The 27,746-nt window shown below is 43.1% G+C and overlaps 1 protein-coding gene across 5 annotated transcripts in view; it reads left to right on the top strand.

Annotated features, from left to right (window-relative positions):
- The first annotated feature begins 2,962 nt into the window (after positions 1-2,962).
- PLEKHM3 (pleckstrin homology domain containing M3) overlaps positions 2,963-27,746 on the top strand; it is a 172,726-nt gene continuing 147,942 nt past the window's right edge. The window contains exons 1-2 of one of the 5 annotated variants that reach the window (XM_014836418.3): positions 2,963-3,140; positions 24,911-25,830. In XM_014836418.3, the coding sequence (XP_014691904.1) occupies positions 25,224-25,830 (607 nt within the window). In that variant the 5' untranslated portion in view covers positions 2,963-3,140; positions 24,911-25,223. Of the gene's footprint in view, positions 3,418-24,910; positions 25,831-27,746 lie in introns of all 5 variants that reach the window. The other 4 variants (XM_014836419.3, XM_044768301.2, XM_044768299.2 and 1 more) reach the window with 4 other exon arrangements.

Below are 27,746 nucleotides of genomic sequence, written 5' to 3'. Positions count from 1 at the left end.
TCAAATGCTTTTAACTTACCTAAGGAGACAAATTACAGCCATGTGCTGCATAATGACATTTAACAACAGACCACATAAATGACGGTGGTCCCATAAGATTAGTACCATATAGCATAGGGTGTAGTAGGCGGTACCATCTAGGTTTGTGTAAGTACACTCTATGATGTTCGCACAATGATGAAGTCGTCTAACGATGCATTTCTCAGAACATATCCCTGTTGTTGAGCGATGCATGACTAGATATTATATTGCTCTCAGTGAATATCCTAATCATCTTTACTTGAGCATATTTGGGGAAATGGAGTGAGGTATACTCGGCTTGCAAACTTTAAGCTATAAACAGCACCAAAAGTCTCATCATTTTTTTCTCATCATCATTTTAATGAGACTTTTGTGATAATGACACGTCCAGTTAGATGCACCAGTTCTAACAAATGTGCCACGGTGGCACAGGATGTTGATAATGGGGGAGGCTGTGCAGTGATAACATGTGAGGTGGGTCAGGGCAGGGGTACACGGCTGTACTTTACACTCAATTTTGCTGTGAACCTAAAACTGCTCTGGAAAATGAAGTCTATTGAAAAAAAAAGGATGGTGGGGCTGCTGTTAGCAGACCACCTTTGGAATGGAGACATGAATATAAATATTTTGAAGTTAGAGGAGCAAAATGTCCCCTGTTAACCTAATGGAGGCCTGCAAGCTAGAAGCTGCCCGGCTGAGACTGTCCTTAGCCTTTGGCTTTTCATCCCTTTCCTGGATCATCCATTTGGTTTGGTGCTGAGGATCTGTATTAGCGATAGTGAGTAAATTTAGTCATTCTGCAAACGTGGCTTTTTAATTCATTTTATGTGTCAGACTCTGTGCATAATGCACAGTGGGTAAACAATGACAAAGCACAGGCCCTGCCCTCAAACTTCACAGATTGGTACAGTTTTTCCTCAAAGGGTCATCCATTGATCACCTATATTGGAGGCACTCTGAGGCCCTTGTTAAAAATCCCAAAATTTAGGACCCTATCGTAGACCTTCAGAATAAAAATCTGTGGGTGTGTGGTCCAGGAATTTGCATTTTCTTCTAAGACTGTCTGAGCTAACATCTGTTGCCAATCTTCTTTTTCTTTTCCTCTTCTCCCCAAGCCCCCCAGTACATAGTTGTATATTCTAGTTGTGAGTGCCTCTGTTTGTGCTATGTGGGACGCTGCCTCAGCATGGCCTGATGAGCGGTGCCATGTCCACACTGAGGATCCAAATCTGGGAAACCTTGGGCTGCTGAAGCAGAGGACGTGAACTTAACCATTGGGCCACAGGGCCAGCCCCAGAATTTGCATTTTTAACAAGCATCCAAAAGGCTTGACATTCAGAATGTGGCATCACCTGGGAGCTCATCAGAGGTGCAGAGGCCCCATCACAGACCTCCTGAATCTTAATCTGCATCTTAACAGGATCCCCACACATTAAAGTTTGAGAAGCACGGTTCTAGAAGATTCCCTCACATGCCGAAGTTTGAGAATCACTGGTCTAGGAAGACTGACGAGTATAAAGGTGAGTTTGGCACAACGTGATGAGCGCCTTTACAGAGGATCATGTGAGTTGTTCTGGGCATGCGGAAAGGGAACAGTTTCCTCTGTCGGAGGTTTCCAGGAGGGGTGATGTCACTTGCTGCTTAAAGAGGAAGGAGAAGTTGGCCAGGCTAAAGGGATGGGACAGGGGTGAGAGCTTTGGTCAGAGGAAGCCAACGTGTTGAGCAAAAGAGAACATTGCACGTTTAGGGAACAAGAAAAGTATCTGAAATTGCAGTGTTGTTTTTTTGTTTTGAAACTTATTTAAACTCTGAACATCAACCAAAGGACATATTTTTTAAAAACTCAGTGGTTAAAGATCTTCTTATCAATCTTTAAGGGGCATGGGGAATCAGATTTTTCCATTCCTATCATGCTGCCTTCTTTGGCCTCCCTTGACAACTTTTTTACATCATTTCTTCATTCATTCATTCAAACACGTGGACACCGCCGGGCACTGTGCTGTGCGCCTTTTATGTGGTGGCAAGTGAAACTGAAATAGTTCCTGCCCTCGCAGAGTTTATAGCTGAGGCTGGGGTGGGCGTGGAGAAGCCAATCAACAGGCAAATGAACAAATGTGTAATTATTAATTGAGAAAACGGCTAAGAAGTGTGCTACGACGGAGAATAAAGTGGGGAAGCTTCCAGGCAGGTCTTCCGGTCACACCACCACATCCTCTCGGAAAGCGGCCGAAGCGACAGGACATCCTCACTAAGGACCCCGCGGTCGCCCCACGGGCGCGCGCACTTGCCGTTTTGCTGGGAATCCGAACGCGGGTGAAGCCCTCCCCACAAACGCCCCCTGTCCAGCCGGTGCTACACCGTGAAGGGGCGGTGACCCTTCGCAGCTCAAACCTGAAACGAGGAGCAGCCTCCAGGTTCTGTTAAAACAAGGCGACAGGCCAAGCGAGTCGCCGCGCGAAGCTCGCGTCGCCACACCAGACGTCACTGCGGCGTCGGCTCTCCCACAAGCGGGTCTTAAGCCAGTCAGTCAGGAACGCGCGGGTCGGCGCCCGCGAGGCCATCGGCCCGACGGGCCTGCGGTCCCCTAGAGCAGGAGACCGTGCCACAGGCCATCTGCTCCTTGTGGGAACGGCCTGCTCCCGTACGTCGCCGCCGGGCTGTGTCTGCGACGCAGGACGCGGCAGGCCGCCCCGCGCCCTCGCTCTCCCGCTGTCCTCCCAGCCCCCGTCGCAAGGCGCCCTCTCGGCCACTCTCTTGGCCAGGGCAACCGCGAGGTCAGGTCCGGATTTGTTCCGACCGCCGACCAGCACCCGGGCGTCGCCGAGCAGCGAGCCGGGGTGCACGCGCTGTCCTCCCCAAAAGCGTAAGGAACCGTGCGGCGCGGGGCGGAGCGTGGCGGCGCCCACGGCGCGCAGGGGCCGGCCAGGAGGGAGGAGCTCCCGCAGCCTGGAACTTGTGTGCCGGGCGTCGCTTCCCGGGCCGGGGAAGCATTTGAGAGCCGGACCGCGCACTTGTCAACACTGGGGCGCGGCGGCCGGGCGGCGGCGGCGGCCTCGTCATCGTGAGGCGGGCCCTCCGGGAGGCGGCGGCCCCGCAGGGAGCAGGCCTCAGGCCCTCAGGTGAGGGGAGAGGCGGCGACCCAGTGAGTGTCTGCCCGCAGCCAGCGGGGGAGGGGAGGCGACAGGGCTGTGGTGACAGCGCTGTGGGACCGGGAAGCTCCGGGTCCCGGTGCTTCTGCCTCTTCCTGCTCTGGGTTGTTTCGTGCCGGAGACCACCCATCAGTGTGGCGGGTGACGGGTGAGGGAGGTGACATGACGCGGCGTCTGCTCCTGTCATGAAGCCTGTACCAGGAGAGACCTTGTGCGAGGAGAGACCCTGTGCGAGGAGAGACCCCGGGTGAGGAGGGACCCTGTGCGAGGAGGGACCCTGTGCGAGGAGAGACCCCGGGTGAGGAGGGACCCTGTGTGAGGAGGGACCCCGGGTGAGGAGGGACCCCGTGTGAGGAGGGGCCCCGTGTGAGGAGGGACCCCTGGTGAGGAGGGACCCTGTGCGAGGAGGGACCCTGTGCGAGGAGAGACCCCGGGTGAGGAGAGACCCTGTGCGAGGAGGGACCCTGTGCGAGGAGGGACCCCTGGTGAGGAGAGACCCCGGGTGAGGAGGGACCCTGTGCGAGGAGAGACCCTGGGTGAGGAGAGACCCTGTGCGAGGAGGGACCCTGTGCGAGGAGGGACCCCGGGTGAGGAGGGACCCTGTGTGAGGAGAGACCCCGGGTGAGGAGGGACCCTGTGCGAGGAGAGACTGAGGGAGAGGAGAGCGCGTCCTGTCTGTGGGTTTAGTTCCCATCTTGGTCCCAGAAGAGAACCTCAGGTCAGGTGGGACTCCTGAGACTCAGCGGTCGTCCTCCGTTGACCTGCTCGTTTTTTTCTGTACCTTGAATGTGAGTGAAGGTGACAGCCTGTGAGTGACGATGACACCATGTGACGGACAGCAGGCGGATTCTGGCTTCTGGGGGAGAATCACCCAGTCAGGGTGAGGGGATTTCAGACCCGCCTCGGACAGCACAAGTTGCCCCCAAGACACAGATGAGGACAGAGACCGGGCCAGATGGGTGGCCAGCCAGGCTGGGCAGGTGTGAGTTTACCAGGGAAAGTGAGATTGAGCCGTGCTGCTGTCAACTGATTTGGAAGTTGTTTCCCTCCTTTTCTTTTTTCCTCCTTGGAAAAGAGAAACACCTGGGGTTCTTTTCTTTAATATTTTAATTGAGGTAGTCATGGTGAATTGCGATTTGTATTCATTCATAAGTAATTTCATTATTAATTACCACATGTAACTTATAATTGGTGTATCTGAAATAAATTACAAGGCAGTTTTTGTTTCATTAACTTCAAGAAAATGCCTTAACCAAAATTGGGCTAGAAGGTCAGTAAACGTGTCACCTTGGTCACATAGTCTAACTTTTAGTCAGTGGAAGAATATTAGGTTAAATCACACATAGAGAAGGGGTTTTAAAATCGTGCACATCAGGGAATTAATATTCCTGCCTGATGAGTTGTCTTTACAATGAATATGTTCACAATGTAATGGTTCATAGCAAGAACTATAAAGCCATGCTGGGTTGAATTCCTGCCTGGCCACTTCCTCTTGTGTTACCTTGGGCACTTGACGTGCTATGTTTCTTAATCTGTAGGGATGGGAGTAATAACAGTGCTGATCTCATAGGGTTGTTATGAGCATTCAATGAGTTAATAATTTTAAAGTGCCTAGAACAGTGCATGTAGTAACTGCTCTATACATATTTGTTAATACATAAAATAAAAATATAGCGTGCTGAAAGTAAAATGGGGTTGTCAGGAGCTGGGAGGAGGGGCAGAATGGAAAGTTGTTGTTAAATGGGTATAGAATTTCAGTTTTGCAAGATGAAGAGTTCTAGAATTTGTACAACAATGTGAATACACTTAACAGTGCTGAACTGTACACCTTAAAAATGGTTAAAAGATGGTAAATTTTATATAATGTATTCCCACCATCAAAATCTTTTTTGAATACCAGTGTTAGCAAAGTTATGTATTCAAAATCTTTATTAGCACACAGCAGCACCTTCCACAGTTGCCTTCACCATTGTGAAAGTGCAACTTCTGGCAGTCATCAGTAAGATTCATTTATTTAGTAAATTCGTGCAATTAAGACATCATAAAGAGCACAAACAAAAGAAACAATATCTCAGACTCTATAGCATGCACAGTTCTAAAAATGCCCCTCCACCAAGATTGCATGCCCCAATCCCTGGAACCTGTAGATATGGTGAAATATCGCTCCCTTGATTATGTTATGTTATATGGCACAGATGAATTTAAAATAGGGAAATTTTCTGGGTGGGCCTACTCTAATCATAGGAGCCCATAAAAGGGGAGAGCTTTCTCTAGCTGGGGAAATCTGAGAGCTTGAAGCCTGAGAAGGATTGAATATGCTGCTGCCGTTTTGCAGATGGAGGGGACACTTGAGAAGGAACAGGGCAACCTTGAGAAATGCAGGAGGCCTAGAGTTGCTGAGGGTGGCCCAGCATGGAAACTGGAACTTCAGCCCTAGGGCTATAGGGAACTTGATTCTGCCAACAAATGGAGTGAGCTTAGAACTAGCTTCTTTACCAGAGCCTTTAGTTAAGAGCCCAGCCTGGCCAACATCTTTATTTCAGCCTTGGGAGAAAGAACCTGAGGAGAGAACTCAGCCAAGCCCACCCAGACTCTGACCTTCAGAATTGTGAAGTAAGAAATAGGTGTTGTTTTAAGCTACTATGTTTGTGGAAATTTGTGGACATAGCAGTAGAGAATTAATACAGAGTCCAGTAGAAAAATGGGCAAAAGACAGGAAGAGACTATCTATAGAAGAGAAAATTAAATGGCTAATAGATATATGAAAATGCACTCTCTTTCCGTTAATCAAAGAAATGAAATTGAAGCAGTAAGTTACCATTTTTTCAGCTCTCAAGTTTATATAGATTTTTAAAAATTATACTTCTCCACATCAGTTAGTGTGCAGTGGAGCACAGTCTCAGATGCTGTGAGGCATGCACAAATGTTACAACCTTTCTGAAAAGCTCATTGGCTAAATGTGTGAAAAGCCTTACTAATGCTCCTATACCTCGACCCTGTAATTCCACTTTTAGCAGTCTATCCAAAGGAACTTGTGAGAAATTTTTAAAAAGTTAATGATCACAGATGCTTAATATGGCTTTGGTTAGAAAAGTCAGAAATTGGCAATAGTCTAAATGCCCAAGAACAGGGGAACAGTTTCAATAAATTATGGTATCATCAAAAGATACGGTATTATACACACATTTAAAAGGATATTTATGAAGAATTTCAGTGGTGTGGAAAAGTGTTTGCAATTGTTGCTAAATGGGGGAAAAATAGGATAGAGAACTGTATCTACAGTGTGCTCTCAACTATGTTTAAAAAAACCCAAAGATCTACGTACCTAGGAAAGGGGCTGAAAGGGCCCAAATGGAGTGGTGCTTTTTCCCCTTGGGGGGTGAATAGGCATTGCTTATTTTCCCTTTTATACTTTTGTATATTTTCAAAATGTTGAACAGTGAACATGTATTAGTTGTTTATAATCACAATGGTCAATAAACATTATTTTAAAAGCTGTTAAGTCTCTACATGTGGGGAATACAATGAACCTAAAACACTGTCTGGTCAAATAATGGAGAAAACAAAAATCCATAAATAACTGTGTGGCAGAAAGTGAATTTTTTAGAAAAACTATGAGATAGGAAATGATAAACATTGTTAGAAAGATGGAAAATAAAGTTGGATAACATTTCTTCATAGGGTAGTCAGTTAAAGCTTTGGCTGGAATATCATAAAGAAGGTGTAAGGTTGAATTTACATTTAAAGTCTTTGTTTTCTCCCAGATGGATGGATTTGAGGCTTTGGGCATAGACCTAGGTTAATTATACAAGGGGAAAACGGAGAGCTATGATGGATATGTTAACCATTTGCAAAAAAAAAAGAAAAGGACCCCCACATGTAATGACTAGGAAAACCAAGGTGGACCTATGCTAGTAACATCTGCATTAAAAAACATCCAAAGCTAATATTTATTGAATATTTATCAGATACCTGATATACTCTATTCCAGTTTAATCATGTGTGCAGCCTTCCCATAATACTTGAAGTCCTATATTTACATATTTAAGAAACAGGCAGGTAGATGGGTGCAATTTTACTTCCTAGTTTCAGAACACCTGATTTTAATAGAAACCTGGAAACGGTTAGATCATTTGGGGAGATTTTTTAGGATTCTCCATCTCTAGACGGTTCCCAGGAACACCAAACCACTGCTACTCCTTCATTTTTCCACTGGCTCCCTTTCCTATTTTCACTTCACCCTCTCCTCCCACACTTGTAGAAGAGTACAGAAAGTGTCTGTTGCCAGACTGGCTGATAGCCAAATGCTGATATTCTTCATGGGGAATGTTAACCCCTTAAAAGCAACTGTATGGGGCTGGCCCGGTGGCCGAGTGGTTAAGTTCGCGCACTCGGCTGCAGGCGGCCCAGTGTTTCGTCGGTTCGAATCCTGGGCGCGGACATGGCACTGCTCGTCAAACCATGCTGAGGCAGCGTCCCACAAGCCACAACTAGAAGGACCCACAACGAAGAATATGCAACTATGTGCTGCGGGGCTTTGGGGAGAAAACGGAAAAAAATAAAATCTTTTTAAAAAAAAGAAATTGTGTGCTAGATCTCTCTCCATACATTGCTTTTTTTTTTTTTTTAAAGATTTCATTTTTTCCGTTTTCTCCCCAAAGCCCCGCAGCACATAGTTGCATATTCTTCGTTGTGGGTCCTTCTAGTTGTGGCTTGTGGGACGCTGCCTCAGCATGGTTTGACGAGCAGTGCCATGTCCGCGCCCAGGATTCGAACCGACGAAACACTGGGCCGCCTGCAGCCGAGTGCGCGAACTTAACCACTCGGCCACCGGGCCAGCCCCACACAATTTCTTTTTTATTTTTCCTTTTTCTTTTAGAGTGGATTTTGTATTTGGTTCCTAAGTACTGAACTATATTCTAGCTTGGAACTTCTGTGCAAGCTAAGTAATTCAGAGAAGTGAGTACTGAGTGAGAGTGTTGGTAAAATGACCACCAGTGTAATTCCACGCATTGTGTTTGCTCTGTTTCATTGGCTACTGTAGATATTACCAGACAAACAATAAGAAGCCCACATAATTTACCTTCATACTGACAATAAGGTGAGAACTTTGTTTGGTCCATGAGTGTAATTAATCTTGATGGCAAAATGAGTTATGAGCAAAAACCAAATCAAAATATAGAGGCCACTGCATTGAGATATCAGGCATGTTATTTTCATTAACATTTTGTTTGTTTTTCACACACTTATTAGTTGTTAATTTGAGTTCTGTGTTTGAAGTTGGATTCCCTGATTATATGCCACATTTATGAGTACAGGAGAGATTTGTTTGTCCAGTTATCTGGATTAGTGTAACCAATTTATAATTCAGTATAAACTAAAGCTGCCTGCTCTACATTATCCAGTTTACTTGTGGATGTTTATCTAATTGGGAAATTGCTAAATATCCACTTTGCCTAGTGGTCTATAAATGTGATTACAAGTGTAGATTTTCAGTCACAGAACAGGGAGCACGTGTTATAGGTTAGAAAATGTCAGAAATTAACCAGCAGTTTTTATACTCCAGGAAATTAGCTAAATGATTTCCTCCCATGTGTTCTTGATCCATTTGTATTAGCACTTTACCTTTTCCAGAACAACTTATCTTCCACCCTCAGGGATTCATTGATTGCACAAGTAAGAATTGAGCACTTGTTTTATGCCATGGCACATAGCTCTTGTTCTTGGAGCCAGGAATACAGTCTTGAACAAAGCAAGCCTGTTGCTTGCCTTCATGAAGCTTATGGTCTAGCTGGGGAGACAGACAAGTAAACAGGCCATTTTTACAGAGTGAAAAGTATTATAAGTGGGGGGAATCAGGGTGCTACAAGAACACTTAAGAGTGATGTCCAAAATGGATGTGGGAGGACAGGGAAGAAGTGATATCTTAGCAAAGACCTGAAAACTGAATTAGAATTAGCCAAGTTGTGTGCCCGTGTGGTGGCAGCTGGGGTGTAGAGAGGGAGATTCAGGAGATAAGCCTAGGAAAGTAAATGGCCATGAGCTCTTATAGGCACTGTTAAGGAGTGTGTGGTTTATCCAGGAGATACCAGGGTTTTAATTTTAGAAAGCCCCCCTGGCTATAGTGTGGCAAATGGATTTGTGGAGGGCAAAACTGGATGGAGGGAGCCTGGATGGTGATGTCTGAACTGAGGCAGTAAAGAAGGAGTGAATGGATAGATTTGGCAGATCTTGGAGAATTAATGTGACTTCCTGATTTGGAGTGATTGCAAGTGAAGAGCTGGGAGGGTAAAGGATGATGTTCACCTTTCTGGGGTGGATGATGATGTCCTTCACTATATGGAGAATGTCAGGAGGAGGGGCAGCTTGAGGGTAAGTTGAGCAGTTGGGTTTTGTGCATATTAGGAGTTAGGGGACATCCAAAAGGCAGTTGCATATGTGAGTCTAGAGCTCAGGAGAACCATCTCTTCCTCATCCACTGTGTGGATTGCAGCTGAAGCCACAGAGATGGAGATTAGTCAGGCAGAAGAGGAACTGAATGTGAGGGTCATCAGGAAGATGGACGACACCTGCCTTTGTGATATGACCATAGGAAAAGGAGTTCATGCAGGGGACTGAGATAAAAGAAAGATACCGGAAGAGACTGTTCAGTGAATCTGCGAGAGCAGTGCGCAGTGGGTGTTCAACAGGCAAGTACTGCTGAGAGGTCAGATGTGCAGAGAAAAGTCCCCTGGGTTTAGCAACAGGGAGATTGTTGGTGATCTTTCCCTGTGCAGTTTCAGCTGGGGCAGAACCAGATTGCTTCTGGGGGAGAATGGTTAGGTGGTGAGAAGTGGAGTCAGAATGTATAAAGAACAAATATCTTCAAGAAACTAGGAAGAAAAAGGGAGAGGGGAGAAGTATCCCAGCTGTAGAGGAACTTGGGGGACAACAGGGTTTAATTACTTGTTTTTTCTTTTTTGAGAAGAGATACCCGTTTTGAATCATCCTGCATATTGCAGTACTGAGTCCAACTGGAAAAGCTGATGCACAGCAACTCATGCCATCTTGAACAGTGCAGGAGGAACCCTTGAGTAAAGTAAAACCTTATCTTAGTGCTTCCTAAACTGATTACTGTTACCAGTCAATCCACCAGTTTGTTGGTTTATAGTGGGAAGAGATCAAAGAGAATGTGGCGACCGTTTCCCTGGTACCATATAGATGCCCACTGTTGGCATCCTGTACCCTACTTTGGCGTTTACAGAGCAGTATTATGTCGTTCGATTTACACTCCAAAACAACCTTTGAAGAAGGTAGGACAGGTGTCCTTATTTGACCTACATCGAAGTAACGAATTCACTTTCAAATGACTTGCCCAGAATCATACATCTGGTAGTAGTGCATAGAAAGTTCAAACTCAAGTTTTCTCATTCCAGATCTTGTGGTCCAAAAGTAATCGCTTTTCCCTGGAAGGTTACATGTGATGTCTCTGTTTTCATTGTAGTGTGGTTATGTGAAACCCAGATATATCATCTTTGAGTACACTTAAGAAACAAGACTGAAAGTTGTGGGTCAACTTTGTTATTTTGTTTGAAGCTCATATACATTGATATTTGTCCTCTCATTTCCCCCAAAAAAGTCAAGTTGGTTTTAGAAGGAGGCAATTTATTTGGACATGACTTAAAATATTTTTGAATTATCTGTAGTTACATCTGACTTGAAAATATTTCTTTTAATTCTTTTGACAGAAATACTTATTTGCAAGGTGTTTTGTTTTTGTTTTTTGAGGAAGATTAGCCTTGAGCTAACATCCACTGCCAATCCTCCTCTTTTTGCTGAGGGAGACTGGCCCTGAGCTAACATCCGTGCCCATCTTCCTCTCCTTTATATGTGGGACACCTACCACAGCATGGCTTGCCAAGCAGTGCCATGTCTGCACCTGGGATCCAAACCGGCAAACCCTGGGCCGCCCAAGAGGAACGTGTAAACTTAACCGCTGTGCCACTGGGCCAGCCCCTGTGGGGTTTTTTTAAGCAAACATTTTTTACAAGTGTTTCTATTTATTGGCTAAATGAAAAATAATGTCTTGGGGAATCTTTAGTAAAAGTTTTGGGCAATTAGGACTGTGTAAACGTTTGCAAAAGCACTTGTTTGGCCTGAATGAAGTCACAGTTATTACACCCTTGCAGACATTCCAGGTGCTGTGTCCATGGTCACTAAGAGAATGGAGGTTGGGTATTTAGTTAGAGAACAGCCTTTTATTCTGTTTGTTCAGGGACCTCTCATCCACATTCCCTTGGAGAACTTACAGTGACACAGAAGTATTACAGGGGTGATTTTTTTTTTAAGTATAAACTTTTTCCCTGGGTGTAAAGATGATATTTAACAATTAACTTTCTGATTCGTCGGATTAACAAACAGAAATATTATAAATAAATGTTAGGCAAAGTTGCCAGTGTTTGATACTAAAATATAAAGCACTATGTGTGTCAAATTTTAGCTATATTATCTCAGGGTAATTAATTTGCTATTAATTGTCATATAGGAGTGTATGTGCATTTGAGAGTCTTGTTTCCACCCACTGGCCATATTACCTTAGACAAAGGACTTCATTTCTTTAAATCTCAATTTCCTTATCTGTAACGTGGTAATAATAATAGCAGTTGTCTGATAGGATTGTTGTGAGGATTTAACAACATATTAGCTATGACTCTTTAATCTTAGTCTTGGCTTGGGACTTATAGGAACTATATTTTGTTTTTAAACATTTTGTTAAATACATCATTCCACATTTAACATGTGTCCACCCACATTGATGGAGTCCTTTGCAGGACATTTTAAAAGAGTTTGGTATAGTATCGTCTCTGATGCTGGGCAACTATGTGAGTCCAACTATTGTATGCTTATCATGCTAATGCCAGATCAAAACAGTCAAAGAAATATGGACTGATCAGAGCTACAGAATGTTTACACATTGCAGTATTGCTTTTTAAAAATCTGTTCCATACTAATGATAATGGTCCATAATAAAAGAAATTTAAACTGAAGTTTGGGGATGAAAATGTAGTTCCTGCTCTTCTCCTTCATACTTTGTAAACGTTTCCTTTATCTTGTATGATGGGCAGAGATTTTTCTGGTCTTCGTGTTGTACATAGTAAAATAGCAAAGGTGCACCTTGTTATTTTGCTTTACCTTGTCCTGATCTTTGAGGGTCAAAGACAGTGTTTTGTCTGCCTTTGCCAGCCGTGCCTGTTGCCTGACAGAATTGGTAAGAGGCTGCTCAGTGGCCAAGGTCGTTGTCACAGATTAAGTCCAAAGGGGAGGGAGGATGCATGGAGGCAGCCCATTACCATGGAGTATGTATGTCCTTTCAAGTAAGAAGTGAGTCACCTTTTGCTTAGACCTTACATGGGTCTGGTACTTGCTGGATGACATTTAACAAAGACCCAGGTTCACATTTTAGAAGGTTCAAGTGTAGCAGAGAAAGAAAAAAATCAGTTAATTACTTCTCATGTACATTCACCCTAAATGCCTGAAGGAAGCAGTTTGGTGAATATGTGCTAACCCATAAGCTAATTGTTGTTTTGAAGTTTAAAGCTGTAAGCCTTCTCCCTTCTGCTGAGGCACTGCAGTGACCCAAGGAGTTGAAGTCAACAAGAAGTGAGGTGATTATTCATCTCCCATGACATCCCAGCCACCCAGCAAAGCCTTCTGTTGGCCTGGGGTGTGTCTGTGTGTCGGGAAGTCTTGGGCAGCCTACGGAGAAGCCCCTGCACTGATGCCTCGCTTTGTGCAGTTAGTTCACTCGGAGCTCACTCTTCGCTGACACCTTTGAGGCTGTTACTGTAGTCGCCAGACGCTATAGATTGCCAGAAGCAGCAGCATTTCAAGAGCAGGTGTGATTGGTTTTGTTTGTATGTTTGTTTCCTTTGTCTTTGGTTTCTTTCAACTGGAGTCATCTCTGTATACGGGTTATTGTGTTGTTTAATTGTTTTCTGTCACTTAAGACTATTGTCCCTTGATTAGTAGTGATTCCTTATTTATGTTCTCATAATACCTTTTGTATATTTCTGTTAAGGTACTTTTTACTCTTGGTTTTGTGTTGTTTCGAGGACAGGAGCTGTGCTTTGTGTCTCTAGCATCTAACATAGTGTTTGGGTGCTTGTTGAGTATAAATGGCTGTGCAAGCTTCTAATAGGAATAGTAGTTTCAGGTTTTACAAAGAACTTTCACATACGTTATCTGCATTTATGCTTCACGACTCTCTAAAGTAGATGGGAGAGGCATTGGCAGGGTTTCCATTTTGCAAATAAGGCAGGCCCAAAAGCCCTAAGTCAGCCTGACTTGGTGGAAGTCATTCAGCTTAGAAGGCAGTGCTGGGATATGAACCCCTCTGGTGTCACAAGTTTGTGTTCTTCCCATTGCCACACTTCTGTCCCATGGAACTAACTCAGAACTGGATGGCTCATGAGTTGGACTCAACCTACTTACTCCTTGTTTATTGTCCTTCTGACATCAGGGCCCCTGAGCGATTTAAGGTGATTTAAAAGGTAATTGATCCTGGGTGGCTCACAGGACTCAGTAATTATGGATTCCAGGAACCTCCTTTTCTTCCCCAATGGGGCCTTCAATTGACAATAGCTGAGTCATCTTGGTCTCTCTTTCATCATCTTTAAAATCGTCCTACACTTTACTCAACTCTTTCCTGTGGGATTAATACATGTATTTATCAAGAAGCTTATCAAGCACTTTATAAACCAGGCTCTCAGCCTTGCATGTGAAGATGATTATTCTAGTAAAATCAAGTGATTTTTCCTCAGGTTAACTCAATTTAGGGAGTTATGTGAAAAAATTGGATGAAATTCCGTCTTTATTGGGTTTAGAAACACAGCCTCCATTACTCAGGCTCAAGTAGAAGATCTAAGTGGTTATTTGAGCTGATGACATCTTTAAGTCTAAAGCTGCTTCCCTAGCTCTTTTTGGGCATCTTGCATGTCTGGGTCTCAGTGTACCCCCTTGGGGTGGGGGTTACATTGTTATTGCAGTCTTTCACATATTTGGCCTGCACCAGCTGGCTTGGCTCCATGGCACCTATCTGCACTGGTCAGTTACTTCCTGTTGCAGCTGGAGGCTGACTAGCGACATGTGGTTTCTGTGATGGGAGCTTTCCCCTTGTTCACCTCAGTCCTAGGATGAAGATAATTGGAGTGGTGCTTTTATGTGTTTTTTAACCACTCTTCTTTGCCATGGAGGTAAAAGGAAATGGAAGGCATTGAGTCTCCATTTTGAGACACTCACACAACTGAAGTTGTGTCTGTCTGTTTTGTTTCTAAAAGCAGGACGTATTAGACCTCTGGCAGTTTTATGCAGTGGGCTTCCCAATCAGAAGCCCTGGCTTTCCACTCCAGTGATTGACGTAGGGGCGTAACAACATTATTGTCTTCGGTAGCAAAGCGAAGTGAGCAAAGTGAGATTTGAAGTGCTGTGCTTATATTTTGTTTGGTTTCCACCAAGTCTTGGAGCATCAAATGTCTCAGTGACTTTGCAAGTGGACACAGTAAACAAGCGCAGACATGTACTGGAAACTGCTTTCAGGGGATCGCGTGTGGTATTTCAAAGGGAGCATCTCTTTACTGATATTAGAAAGAACTTGAGCTCTGAGTCACTGGAGAATGAGACCAGCAAGCTACTGATCTGGAGTGGTTCACAAAATAATTCCCAAGTGCTGCACAGGTGCTTTTGTTTCTGTAAAAGGTCTGAGTGAGGTGTTTGCTACCTGACCTTTGCCATGTTCTTTTTAAACCTGGTTTCAACAGCTTAGAAGCTTTCTCTACCAAGAAAAATTTTAAAAGCTCAAGTCAACATAATGTTTTGGAAAGTATGTCGAACTTTATTTTTATGAGCTTATAATGAATTCAAATATACTTTTGCCAGAAAACCAGAGTGGTATTTATATTTACAGATGTCAGTGATTTGAAAACATACTCTTTATTCAGATGTTCATTCAACAAATATTTACTGAGCACCATTGTGTACTAGCCATAGTTCTAGGTCCAGTGGGGGTTATAAAAATGAAATAACCAGGGTAGAGTTGCGGCTCCCAAGTTGTTCTAAGTCCAGTAGGGTAAGTATGTGACCTCAGGCAAGTTATCTGTGTTTAAGTCTCAGTTTCCTTGTCTGTAAAATGGAGATAATAGTACCCACATTACACTCATGAAGCTTAGAGATATAAAGTACCAAGCAGTGTATCTGGCACAAAGTAGGCTTTTGATAAATGATAATTATGATCATCATCCTCATTTCAGAAAGAACAGGCAGCATGCAGTATATGTTGTGGGGTGGTACCAAAGGCATCCTGTGGCTGTTTAAAGAAAGAGCAGACTGTTTTAGGAGCAGGGATCAAAGAAAGCTATGGAAGAGGTGGCATTCAAGCTGAAGCATTGAGAGAATTCCAGCAGGTAGAGGGGGAGAGGGTACCTCAGAGATAACTGTCAGTAAAGTTTTGGAGTTGGCAAAACATAAAATTGAGCGATAGCATTTCAGTTTGGAGGAAAGGTGTGTATTACAGAAGAGAAGTGGGAAGTTGGACGGGCAAGCTAGGCCAAAATTCTGAAAGGCCTAGAGTATCAGGTTAAAGAGTTGGACCTTGTTGTCAACAGGAGCCTCATTGAAGGATTTTATTTGCAAGTGACTCCCCAGTACCTAGAACAGTGTCCAGCTCATAGTTAGCACTCAACAAATATTTATTGAATGAATAACTGAGTGTGATTTTAGACAAATTGAGCTTAATTTTGCCATAAGAAAAGCCAGGTAGGTAGGTCCTACAAATAGTTGGGAACATGGGACCAGAGGTCAGGCCTGAGACTGACTGAGGGTGGGAATTTGAGAAGCATGAGCATAGAAGTGACTATTGAAGTCACAAGCGTGGGTAAATTGGCCTAAGGAGAACATGTCTCTGCAGTCAGAGCAGAGAGCTCAGGCAGCGCCCCCACTTGCTGAGGACACCAGGTAGGAAAGGACGAAGGAGGAGCCTGCAAATGAGAGGGTAGAAATGAGGGGAAAACTCCCTAGAGAAAATATCTGAGGCTGGGCTGACTTACAGCAGCGAGGAGGCTCAGGACTCGAAGAGCACTGGCGGGTGTGTGAAGCGGCCCCTGGGAGTGGTAGAAAGGGTCTAAGCGAGTGGGGCTTCATGCCAGGCCGTGAGGGCTGAGTGGGCACAGCACACTCAGGGACGTTCCCTTTTTTTTTCAAGGTTAGTGTTTCCTGGCATTTGCTTTTGAGCATACGTTTAAATGGACAGTATACCCAAACTGAATGTGTAATCTGATTCCAATTAAATATTGGACAAAAACACACCTAATTATTGACTTATTTTCTCTGAGCTATGAGATCATGACTGATTTTTCTTTTCTTTCCCGTATCTGTCAGTATTTTCCAGAGTTTCTATGAGTGCTTATTACTTAGAACTGGGAAAAATACTATGCAAATGTTTTTTTTAATGTTATGCTCTTTATGTATTGCATGGCAATAGACTTCTCGTTTATTGAAACTTGTATACAGTGTAGCCATTTAATGTTCCCTCCAGGTCTATGAAAATGGGATTCCATCTCTGTTTCTAGCTGTCCTTCTTCTCTGAAAGACTCCTGAATTCTTAGAGTTCCACACTGGCACCGTGTCCTTTTCTGCTGCTGTGGCTTGCTTGTGCTCCATGATACATTGTCTTTATGATAAAGCACCCTGAAAAAGCAAAACCTGTTGTAGCTTCATGGTCCAGAAATGTCATCTTACTAAGGTCAGATCCTCTTGTGGTGGATCCTTTACATTATGTAACTCAGAAAATTTTCAGTCACCTGCTGCCTTAACCAAAGTGAAGGACACATGAGAGCCACATGTGCTGACCATTCTTGTAATCAACCTTGGTTCTCATGTTTGAAAATGGATTGGCAGTCTATCCTAGGTGTCTGGCATTCTATTTTCCTCTGTAGTCCAGGTGCTTCTAAAGCTACGTGCCCCCAGGCACCCTCTCAGCACTCATTAAATTCTGATTACAAGTTATTTAGTCAAGTGGGAGGAAGTCAGCACTTTTACCATCCAGGCTGGGAGAACATGGCATCTCTGTGTGGGCTGATCTGGTATTATTGCTCATATCTACTTCTGCCTCTGTGTGGGAGGGCTCCATATTCATCCTGTTAATTAGCCTTGCCTAATGAGCATGTAAACAGCAGATTTCCGAGTTAGAAAACAGTATGCTGCTTCTCCATCCTGTTACATTTTGATGCATGCATGGGATTCTGTGGGTTGAGCTTTTGTTACCACCCTGACAAATGGACCTCAATTTCTTAATCTATTAAATAGAAGAAATAACCTTTTTAACAGAGAGACTGTTCTGTAGAAAAATAAGATAAAATGTCTATAGATCATTGAGTTTGGCTGAAAAGTAGTGTATTATAAATAGTTGATTGCTGAGTTTGCCTTTGTTGGGCTGACCATCTTTCCCGGGAGTGACCAGGAGCATGTGGTAGTTGAATGGGTGATGTCCCGTGGAGTGCTCCATAATTGTGTGGCATTTACAGTTTACATTTTTTAAAGGCATGTTGGAACAGCTACCTAGTGAATGATCCACATGCAAAGCCATTTGATATTAGCAACTTTATTGGATACAAGTAGCTGAGTAGGGCATCCAGAGGTTAAATGGTTTCCCAGAGGCCACCCAGCACGTGTGTGGTTGAGCCAGATTTAGAACACAGTTCCAATTAGTTCCTGATTTTCAGTTTTGTGCTGAGGCAAACTTCACTGAGCACACACACTGATTCTATTCAGTTCGCTTTGTCAGAGGAAGGTACTCTTCATATTTTGTCCCATCTGAATTTGTTTTTATTATTTTTAATTAATTGACTTCAAAACCAAATGAGGCAAGCTAGTAACAGGTGTTTACTTATAGAAACTAAACTTGCCATTAGACCCTTACATTGTAGTGAATTTGAGGGCTGTACATCCTAGGGAAAAGATGAAATCCCAAAAGGAGAAAGGTTGGAAAATGGAACCTAAAAGGATGAAGATATAGAGATTATATAGGAGGGGTAGGTAAGGCACCATGCCTGCTGTCAAGGAGCTCAGCGTATATAGAGAGGGATTGTTGATCATTTCAGTACGGTGGAGCAAACCCAGGGTGCTATGAGAGCCTGAGCAATTTGGAAGGCTCCCCAGCTTGGACCAACACTAAGTCATGGAGGGCCATGAACGTAATGCAAAGGAATAGCAATGCGCTCTTTCAACACACGTCTACTCAGCACCTTTCATGTGTGTCAGGCACTACTCCACGTGATTCAGATGAGTGAACAAAACGAGCATAAACTTCTGCCCTCGAGGAGCTTATATTTTAGTGGGAAGAGAGAAACGCTAAACATTAAGTAAATTAAGTGTTATGTTAGAAGATGGTAAATGCTAAGGGAAAAGGGTCCAGCCGGATGATCAAGGTTAACATGAACAGTGGTAAGTCATGTTGATAGCATCTACCCTTGATATGATATGATGAGAACAGCACTTTACCTCTATGGTTTTTCTCCCAAAAACATATAGCCCTAGTCTAATCATGAGAAAAACATCAAACAAATCCCAGTTGAGGGACAGTCTATAAAATATTGGACCAATACTTCTCCAAATTGTCACGGTCATCAAAAACAGGTAAAGTCAGAGAAACTGTCACAGCCAAGAGCAGGTTAAGGAGAGATGACAACTAAATGTCATGTGGTACCCTGGATAGGATCCTGGAACAGAAAAAGGATATTAGGGATAAATTGAGGAAATCTGAATAAAGTATGAACTTTAGTTAATAATAATGTATCAGTATTGGTTCATTAATTATGACAAATGTACCATAGTAATATAAGATATTACCTGTAGGAAACTGAGTGTGGGGTATATGGGAACTCACTGTATTATCTTTGCAATAATTCTGTAAATCTAAAACTATTCTAAAATTAAGGTTTACTTTTTTAAAAAAAGCAGAGTAAAGAGGATCAGAAGTCCAGGGCAGAGATGTGTGTTATAATTTTAAGTAGGGTGGTCAGGGTAGGCCTCATTGAGAAGTGAACAATCACTTAAAGAGAGAGTTGGCCATGTTGATATCTGGGGGAACAGCCAATGCAAAAATCCTGAGGTGAGAACATGCCTGCAGGTTTGAGAACCAGCACTGAGCCAGTGTGACCAGATGGAAGGGAGGGTGGGGCGTGGGGAGAGGGTGAGGTCATGAAGGAAAGACAGCAGAGCAGATCCAGTAGGGCTTTTAGGCTGCTGTTATTCGTGTAGTGTGTGTCTGGAACCAGGCCGTGCGTTGTCCTATTTAATTCTCTCAACTGTCCTAGGAGAGAGGTATTATTAATTTGCTGATTTTGCAAATGAGAAAACTGAGATTAGGAGGGTTAAGTAACTTACTGAAGTCCCATTGCTGGTGATTGGTGGAGCTGCAATTCCTTCCTTCCTCTGGGCCCCAGAGTTGTCGCTCCTAACCTCTGCCTCCTCTCTTTAGGGGCTGAACTAGATCTGCTGAACTAGATCTTCTAGGCCAGGAATTGGCAATCTGCAGGCTGCTGGAGAATCTGGCCCTCTGTCTGTTTTTGTTTGTTTGTTTGTTTTTCATCATGATAAAAACACATAAAATTTACCATCTTAACCATTTTAAGGCCAGTAGTGTTAAGTATATTCACACTGCTGTGAAACAGATCTCCAGAACTTTTTCATCTTGCAAATCTGAAACTCTGTGACCTTCTCCCCCTCCCCAGCCGCTGGTAACCACTGTCCTACTCTCTGTTTCTAGGAATTTGCCTGCTTTAGATAACTCATATACGTTGAATCATACAGTATTTGTTTTTTTGTGATTCGCTTATTTTACTTAGCATGATGTCCTTGAGGTACATCCATGTTGTAGCATGTGACAGGATTTCCTCACTTTTTAAGTCTGAATAATATTCCATTGTATGTGTTTACTACATTTTGTTTCTCTTCTCTGGCTATTTTGTAAATATAGTTTTATCAGAACACAGACATGCCCATTCATTTCCATATTGTCTATGGCTGCTTTCCCTACTCCAGCAGAGTTGAGTAGTCGCAAAAGTGATTGTATGGCCCACAAAGCCTAAACTATTCATTATCTGGCCCTATACAGAAAATGTTTGCTGACCCCTGTTCTACTGAGGAGATTCTGAAGGGTTAAGAGAAGTGACATGGAGGCTACATTAGAGAGAGGAAAGACAAGAGGCAGGAAGACCTTCCTGGGTATTAATTGAGCTCCCTCTGAGTATGTGGCTTTGTGGGAGGATACAGACGTGAATATGGGACTTGCCCTCAAGAAGCTTAGAGTCTAATCGAGGAGCTAAGAATGAGGCACTGGGGAGAAAAGACAACTTACAAAGTTGAGTCATTTAGTGATGCATTAGACATCCAGGGGAGGGAGGTACACGAGAAGACTGAGTCTTCAGGAAAGACTTCCTAGAGAGTTGGGATTTGAGATGGGTTGGATGGGATCAGTGTACGGTATGGAGGAGAGCATCAGCCTCCTCACTCATACCTTACAAATGAGGTAAGATGTTGACAGTATTTAGAGCTGTGTCTGGCATATGGTAAGTGCTCCACTAGAATAGAAGTTCCATGAGGGCAGGATTTGTATCTGTTTTGTTTACTCCTGTATCACCAGTGCCTAGAACACAGTAGCTGCTTCAATAAATATTTATGGAATGAATAAATCACTACAACTCTCAATAACTGTTTTTAGCTATTTAATTTGTACTGTGCAAATACAGGCAAAGAGCTGGATCACTCACATTGGTGTTTTAATTCATTTGTTACACTAACAAGTAATTTTTTTTTGGCATTGTTAAAGCAACGGCTGTCTTTATTGCTTATTGCTAGAATAGTCATGATGTGGTGAGAGGGCTGTGAGTCAGAGGTACTGACAACAAAGGGAAAAGTGGAAAAAGAAAACAATGTCAAGTGATCCTAAAGATAGCCACTCAAAAATGATTCATTAATGGGGGCCGGCCCAGTGGCGTAGTGGTTAAGTTCACATGCTCCACTTTGGTGGCCCGAGGTTTGCAGGTGTGGAGATCCTGGGCGCAGACCTATACACTGCTCTGCAAGCCATGCTGTGGTGGCATCCCACATGCAAAAGAGAGGAAGATCAGCACAGATGTTAGCTCAGGGACAATCTTTCTCATCAAAAAAAAAAAAAAAAAACCTCATTCATTTATTCAACAAATATTTATTGAACTATAACTGTGTTCTGGGGGGGTCCAAGGATGAGCAAAATAGACAGTCGCTACCTAAGAGAGGATATTGATGTGGAAACTGGTAATTACAAATGTGACATGTGTAACTTACAGAAGTGCAGGTGCCATGGAAACTTAAACAAGGACTTTAACCTAGTCTGGGTCACTAGAGAATGCTTCCCTGAGGAAGTGGTGAGACTTGATTATTGTGTGTGACAAACTACTCCCAAACTGAGTATCTGAAAACAGTTTTTTTTGTCATGATTCTGGTTCACTGGGCTCTTCTGCACAGTCCTAACTTGAGATCTCTTGTGAGCTGCAGTTAGATACTGGCTGGGCTGGAATCAGCTGAAAGCTCACCTGGGCTGTCATCCAGGATGGCTTCTTCACTCCCATGTCTGGTGCTTCCGTGCTCCAACTTGAGGCATCCCTTTCAACAGAGTAGCCTGGACTTCCTATATATCGGCTCAGAGCTCTGAGAGATAGGAAGAGGAAGCTGCCAGGCTAGTTAATGGCTCACCTCAGATGGGCACAGCATTATTTCTGCCACACTCTGTTGATCAAAACATCACAAGTTCTGCCAAGATTCAAGGGAGTGGAAAAATAAACTCACTTCTTGATGGAGGAGTAGCAAGTTCTCACTGCAGAAAAGCATATGGGATAGGAGATAGTGTTGTGGCCATCTGTAGAGAATACAGGTCTGTCAGCTGATGTTAGGTTGAAACCTGAAGGATAATTAGGTATTAGATGGACAAAAGAAGGGGGGAGAGGGTAACCCTCAGCAATGGGAACAGCATGTGGGCAGGCCCAGCGGTCTGGCCTGTGTGACTGAGTGGAGGAACAGAGAAGAGTAGCAGGAAAGTGCTCAATCACATAGTGAAGAGTAGGAATTTTTAGAGTATGATTAGGAAGGGTAAATACATACTTACTCTGAAAGCAACAGGAATAGCTATATTTGTTCCAAATAGAGGCAACAGAAAGCACTTATAGTGAAAATCAAAATTGCTAGAATAGGAAGTACAGATTTAGCCTAGAGGATATGGAGTGGAGTGGGGGTGGGTCAGGGAAATCTTGCCCCAAATCACATAGCTAGTATGAGACGGAATTGGGCTTTGAACCTAGATCTGATTCTAGATCCACTAGATTGCTTTACGTGACTCTGCTCTCTTGTTCACAACTCTGCCTGTGGAAAGTCATTTTATATAATAAACTTGAAAATCACTTGCTAACCAGAAAGTAATTTACTCTTCCTAAGTTCCTCCTAGCCATCCAGGTAAACACCTCCTTTTGAAGAATTTCTTAATATCTCCCTCACCTTCCCTGACAATTGACCCCTCTCTCCTTCCCCCACCAAATCTGTTTCCATCCTCTATCAAGGCAGTTTTTGGGTTTATTTTCTTACCTGGCTCATCCTGAAAGACTGTGAGCCTTCTTAGGGTAAGAGCTGTGTCTTATTCATCGTTTCGTCTTTCGTGTCTTATATCTGGTGTGACCTTAATAAATGATGAGTGGTTAGGTAGATGAGTGGTTTCCAGAATCCTTTGTTAAACAGCATTGAAACAGTTCTCAAGTTGAATTCTTACTGCCCTTTAATGATTAAATGAGGCAATGCATATGGAAGTGTCCATGAGACCTGGTAATCTCTATGGGCCTCAGTGTCCCTTTCTATGAAAGGCTGGGGTTAAAGGATGATCTCAAAGGTCCCTTCCTTGTCTAATAGCCTATGGTTTTAGAACTTGTGGGATAGAAGTGCTAGCAGTGGGATCGCAGTGCTAGCCCTCAGTTGTTATGGACTTACAACCAGCCTGAAAATATCCAAGCAGGGGGCACAGAGAGTATATCTTCCTAGACATTTTGTTTGAAAGTATTTACTCTCTCTTGAGTATGATTAAAGACTGATTTTTAGCACTAAGAAAATGAATATTCATGGTATAATCTTAGATGAATAATTTAGTGCTCTGCATCTTGGTGCCTCTTCCACTTCTACTTTGTTTATTATATTCATTTGAAATTTTAGTAAAGAAAGAACTAAAAGTTTTAATATTTATTATGTATTTCTTGTTCTTGTCTTGGGTGTACAAGATGAAACTGAAAAATCCAGTTTCCAAATTACAGAAGTAGTGAAAACCCTGTTGCATAATTCAGGAGGGTCAAGGCCTGTCTGTAGACACAGAAGAAAAAAGAAACAACCGTATTTGCAGCTAGAAAAATATTATAACTGATGTTTATTTCTAAAAATCAATCTGTACCTTGCTTCGTGAGTGCTACCATAATAAATATCAGAATATAAAAAGTAGACAAACTCATAATCGTTATCATTTTACAAGAGGTTAACCACAGAGTTCCTGTGAACTGCAGACTTTGATAGATTTAAAATAAGGGCCATATGTACTGGTTTTATTTACATACATTAAGCAATGTAGATTGGTACTGTTGATTTAAATGTAATGGCTTAATGACCTAAGTGCCAAAAATGATTTTAATTAACCATGAAACTTGTGCAGTTTTTACAAAGAAAGAACATCTATGTACCTTTGCAGCAACATGTAAGTGTTGCTAATTGCCTGGCTTTACCTATTTGTAAGTAATTAAAGGGAAAAAAAAGCCCTGGCCTAGTTGTTTTGTTTTTTGGTAAAGATACAAAGGTATATGTGGCTGTTGAGCACATGAAATTTGGCTAGTGTAACTGAGGAACTTTATTGATTTTCACAAATTTAAGTTTAAATAGCCATGTATGATTGATGTCTACTGCTTTGGACAGCATCACTATCAAGGTCTGCTCTAATTTGGCCTGGCCTTGGAGATCTGGTGTTTCCCAGAAAAGGTGAGTTAGTGCTCTTACAGGATTCTTTCTGCCCAGCCCCAAGGCTGAGCCTGTACTCCTAGGCCAGTCCTCAAAGTCTCAGGGAGTTTGGAGCCTGAAGCCTTTTCCAAGGTGACTGGAGGAATTCTGCTGTCCATAGTTGTCATTAGGTATCATGTAATCTACAGCTATGAAGCACAAGCACAGTAACATTCAGGCTTACTAAAACAGTAGAGCCTCCCTCTCTGCTCCCCCCTTGCGCCTTCAAGTCCAGCAACTCATCAGAGCTTTCAAGGTTTGTGAAAGGACTCATGTGTATATGACTTTCAGACTGATTACAATATAGCCCCAGTCACAGAATTCCTAGTCGTTTTTGCTTACTATTTTAGGTCAACATGACAGAGATTTGTCAGGGCAGTCTTTTCACAACTGCTCTCAAAGCCTTCTCTGTGAGTAAAAGCTGTTGACTTTAGTTCCCCTTATCAAGTGTTCCAGCCTGCTTTGTGTAAGTTCTAATACAAAGTGGGTAGTGATGTGTACTCTTGACAGTGAAACTACTGTGTAGGTCTTGCTCACCTTTCAGCATGACTGCCAGAGAAGAGAAGTAAAGATGGGGAAGTAATGGGGCAGATTCGTGTACTATAGAATACAACAAACCATGTGCCAATGTTGTCCTGTTTATTTTCTTCCAGGAAATTAAGGCTTGCTGTGGCGTTGCTTTGACAAGCACTTCCTGTTGTCTTTCCTGTTCTCAGTGAAGAAGAGTCTCAAAGGAACATTTGTCTCCCTATACCTTTGTTAATGGCCATTAGCAGCTAGCAAATGCTTTTAATGACCAGGAAAACATCCACCACCCTTGTGCTTGGTCTGCTCCAGCAGTCGAATGAAGGTTTCTTCCAGTTGTTTCCAGAACTCTATTGCTGAAGCCCCTCTCTCTTGGCTGAATGTTCATGAAGCCCTTTCCTGAGCCAGCTTAGGAGGCCTAGGCCTCTTGGAGCCTGTGACATGGAAGCTTTGGAAGTGGATGATATCAGCCCGGCTTTGGAAGTTACTGAAGATTTCTTTAGTACTTTCGATAATAAGTTAGAAAAGGTTGTGCAGCAAGCTGAGGTTTATGGAATTCAGGAAGTCCCTGAACTGGTGGGGCAAGAGGTCTTCAGCAATGTAGCAGACAATGGTGCTATCAGAAATGTTGCCTCCCTGGGCAAGGGGGGCATGATTTGGGACTCCTGTAAGAGCAGGCTGTTAGAAACCAAAGTTCAAAATGTCTTTCCTGCCAAAGAACAGTTTATGGTCCAGAAAGGGACAACCCCAGATAACCTATCCTGGGTGGAACAAAAGGAAGCGTCAACCTTTAATTTTTTCAACATCTGTCAGCGCCGGAGGGACAGACCTCGTTCTGTGAATGACTTATTGGATGAGACCTCTACCTTCAAGCCAGGGCATGCTCGATCAAGGTCAGATGTTACCCAGGTGGACTGGAGGGTAGTCCTCAAAAGCACACCTTTGCAGCAGCAGCGGCAGCAGCCATCGCTTCAGGGCCCTTACTTCACCAGGCCGTCGTGTCTGTCACCCTCACCAAATAAGGTAGAAGATGCTCAAGGAAATACTGGTATGTTTTTATATCTGACTGCTACTCAACAATCGTTGATTTTCCTTTGTTTCTCCTCCATTTACCTCGTGAGATTTTACTCTCCGATAGCCATGTCTGGCTTCACTCACTTAAGCTCCCTCTTCCATTTACTTCTGTGCTTAGCTGGCGTCTACAGTCTTTACTGTCTTTGTGAGAGGTCCTAAGTGAAAGACTACTGTGGTTAATTTTCCCTCTCTAATCTTGGAGGTTAGAATTAGGATATTTTCACAATTAGTATGGTATTTCCCTTTGAACAGTGTGTGACACACTCATTCACATCAGTGGGTGCTCATTGGATCACACATGGGGCTTCGCCTTGTGCTGTGCAGGATTTAAAGATGTGTGAAGATGACCCCTGCTGGAAAGAACTTCTCATTTAGCCAGGGGATCAGCCACTCCAGAAACTCAAGAAGGCATCCAGTATGGAGGGACAGTAGAGGGTCACTTGAAATTTCTGTGAAGGAACTTCCGTTTTACTCTACATCATTGAGATTTCTTTCAACGAGTGACAGCAACTATAGGAGGATAGAGGAAGGAGAAGACACTTTGGGCTGGGCTTGTCAGGAAGAGCTTGTAGAAGGTCTTGGAACTTGAGTTGGACCTTGAAGGACATGAAGATAAAGAAAGAGAGTCATAATAGGGACACTCAGTCAGGACAGGATCACGGTGTGAACAAAGGTGAGGAGACGAGAGGTGCAGAGGAGAGCAAGTTGAGCCTTGTGAGGAGAGCAGAAGATCCCGTGGTGAGTAGTGGAGGGAAAAGGTTGGAGTGGCTGGTTCAGATCTCATGATGTAGGGCCTTGAGTTTCTTTTTTCTTCATACTTTATGTACACACATGTGCACATGAATATGTACTCGTGTACTCACACAGGAACTTTCTCTTCTATGAGACATAACAAACCATCTTTTTGTTTCTCCCAGCATTTTGCTTCAAGATAACCTCATTTGTACAGGCTGTCGATTTCTATTACTGATGATTCTTCAATCACCCCATTCAACCTTTGATTTAGATGGCTTCTCCTCAATTAACTGAGCATACTATTTTATGTACTTCACTGCTATTTTAGTATTACTTTAATCTCTAATCATTGCTTGGTTTTCCTTTGATACATTTAACATTTTAATTAATAAAATTTAGTTTCTAAGTGTAACTTGAAGCAAGGATATAGTTTAGTATATCCATTAAGGAATACAGTATTCCTGTCTGTGAGGTGCCACATTACTTCTCTGTCCAGTTCAAATCCATCCTTTAAAATACTTTTTTTCCCACTCGGATTCATGACTTGTAATTCCTTGTCTTTTCTCTGAGACTTTCACCCGTCCTCTGTAACATCTAGTCAAGGGTGGTGACCGTGGGAGTGAGAAGAAAAGGATGTTATAAAGCACTGATTATAATAGCTCACAGATTAGCTGTTAGAGGACATTAGCTATTAGCCCTGTGACCCCCGGAGCCTGGCAGAATGAGAGCTTCGCCTTGAGCTCTTGTATAGACAGGTGTACTCGTTGATGAGCAAATAATCTCAGTTGTTTTTTGGTTTCTTGGAGTTCACATAGATTTTTATCACTAAAGTATCATAACCAGTCTGAATCCCTGGCATAACCGAAGTTAAGAGGGTGTGTATTTCCAGTTTTATTTTTCTGTCTTGTTCAGATTATAAACGCAAGGATCAGGGCTTGGTTAGGTTCTCTCTTCAGTGTATGACAGATCATGACTATTATTTTTTAATTCTCAATTTTAAAAAAAGTTGAATATTAAATGATGTTGAAATATAAGGACTGAGTGGTATTTTGAAAAGTAACCTGTAACAAGTGGCCTTTGCAGGTATTGATATAATATCACCAGGCTGCCTTTTGGTCATCCATGGGATACACATCCCAGTAGGAATTAGCAAAG

The sequence above is a fragment of the Equus asinus genome, chromosome 4 (genome assembly GCF_041296235.1).
Source record: "Equus asinus isolate D_3611 breed Donkey chromosome 4, EquAss-T2T_v2, whole genome shotgun sequence".
NCBI lineage: Eukaryota > Metazoa > Chordata > Mammalia > Perissodactyla > Equidae > Equus > Equus asinus.
The sequence above is the reverse complement of the archived record's forward strand: the minus strand, read 5'-3'. Positions and strand labels throughout refer to the sequence as shown.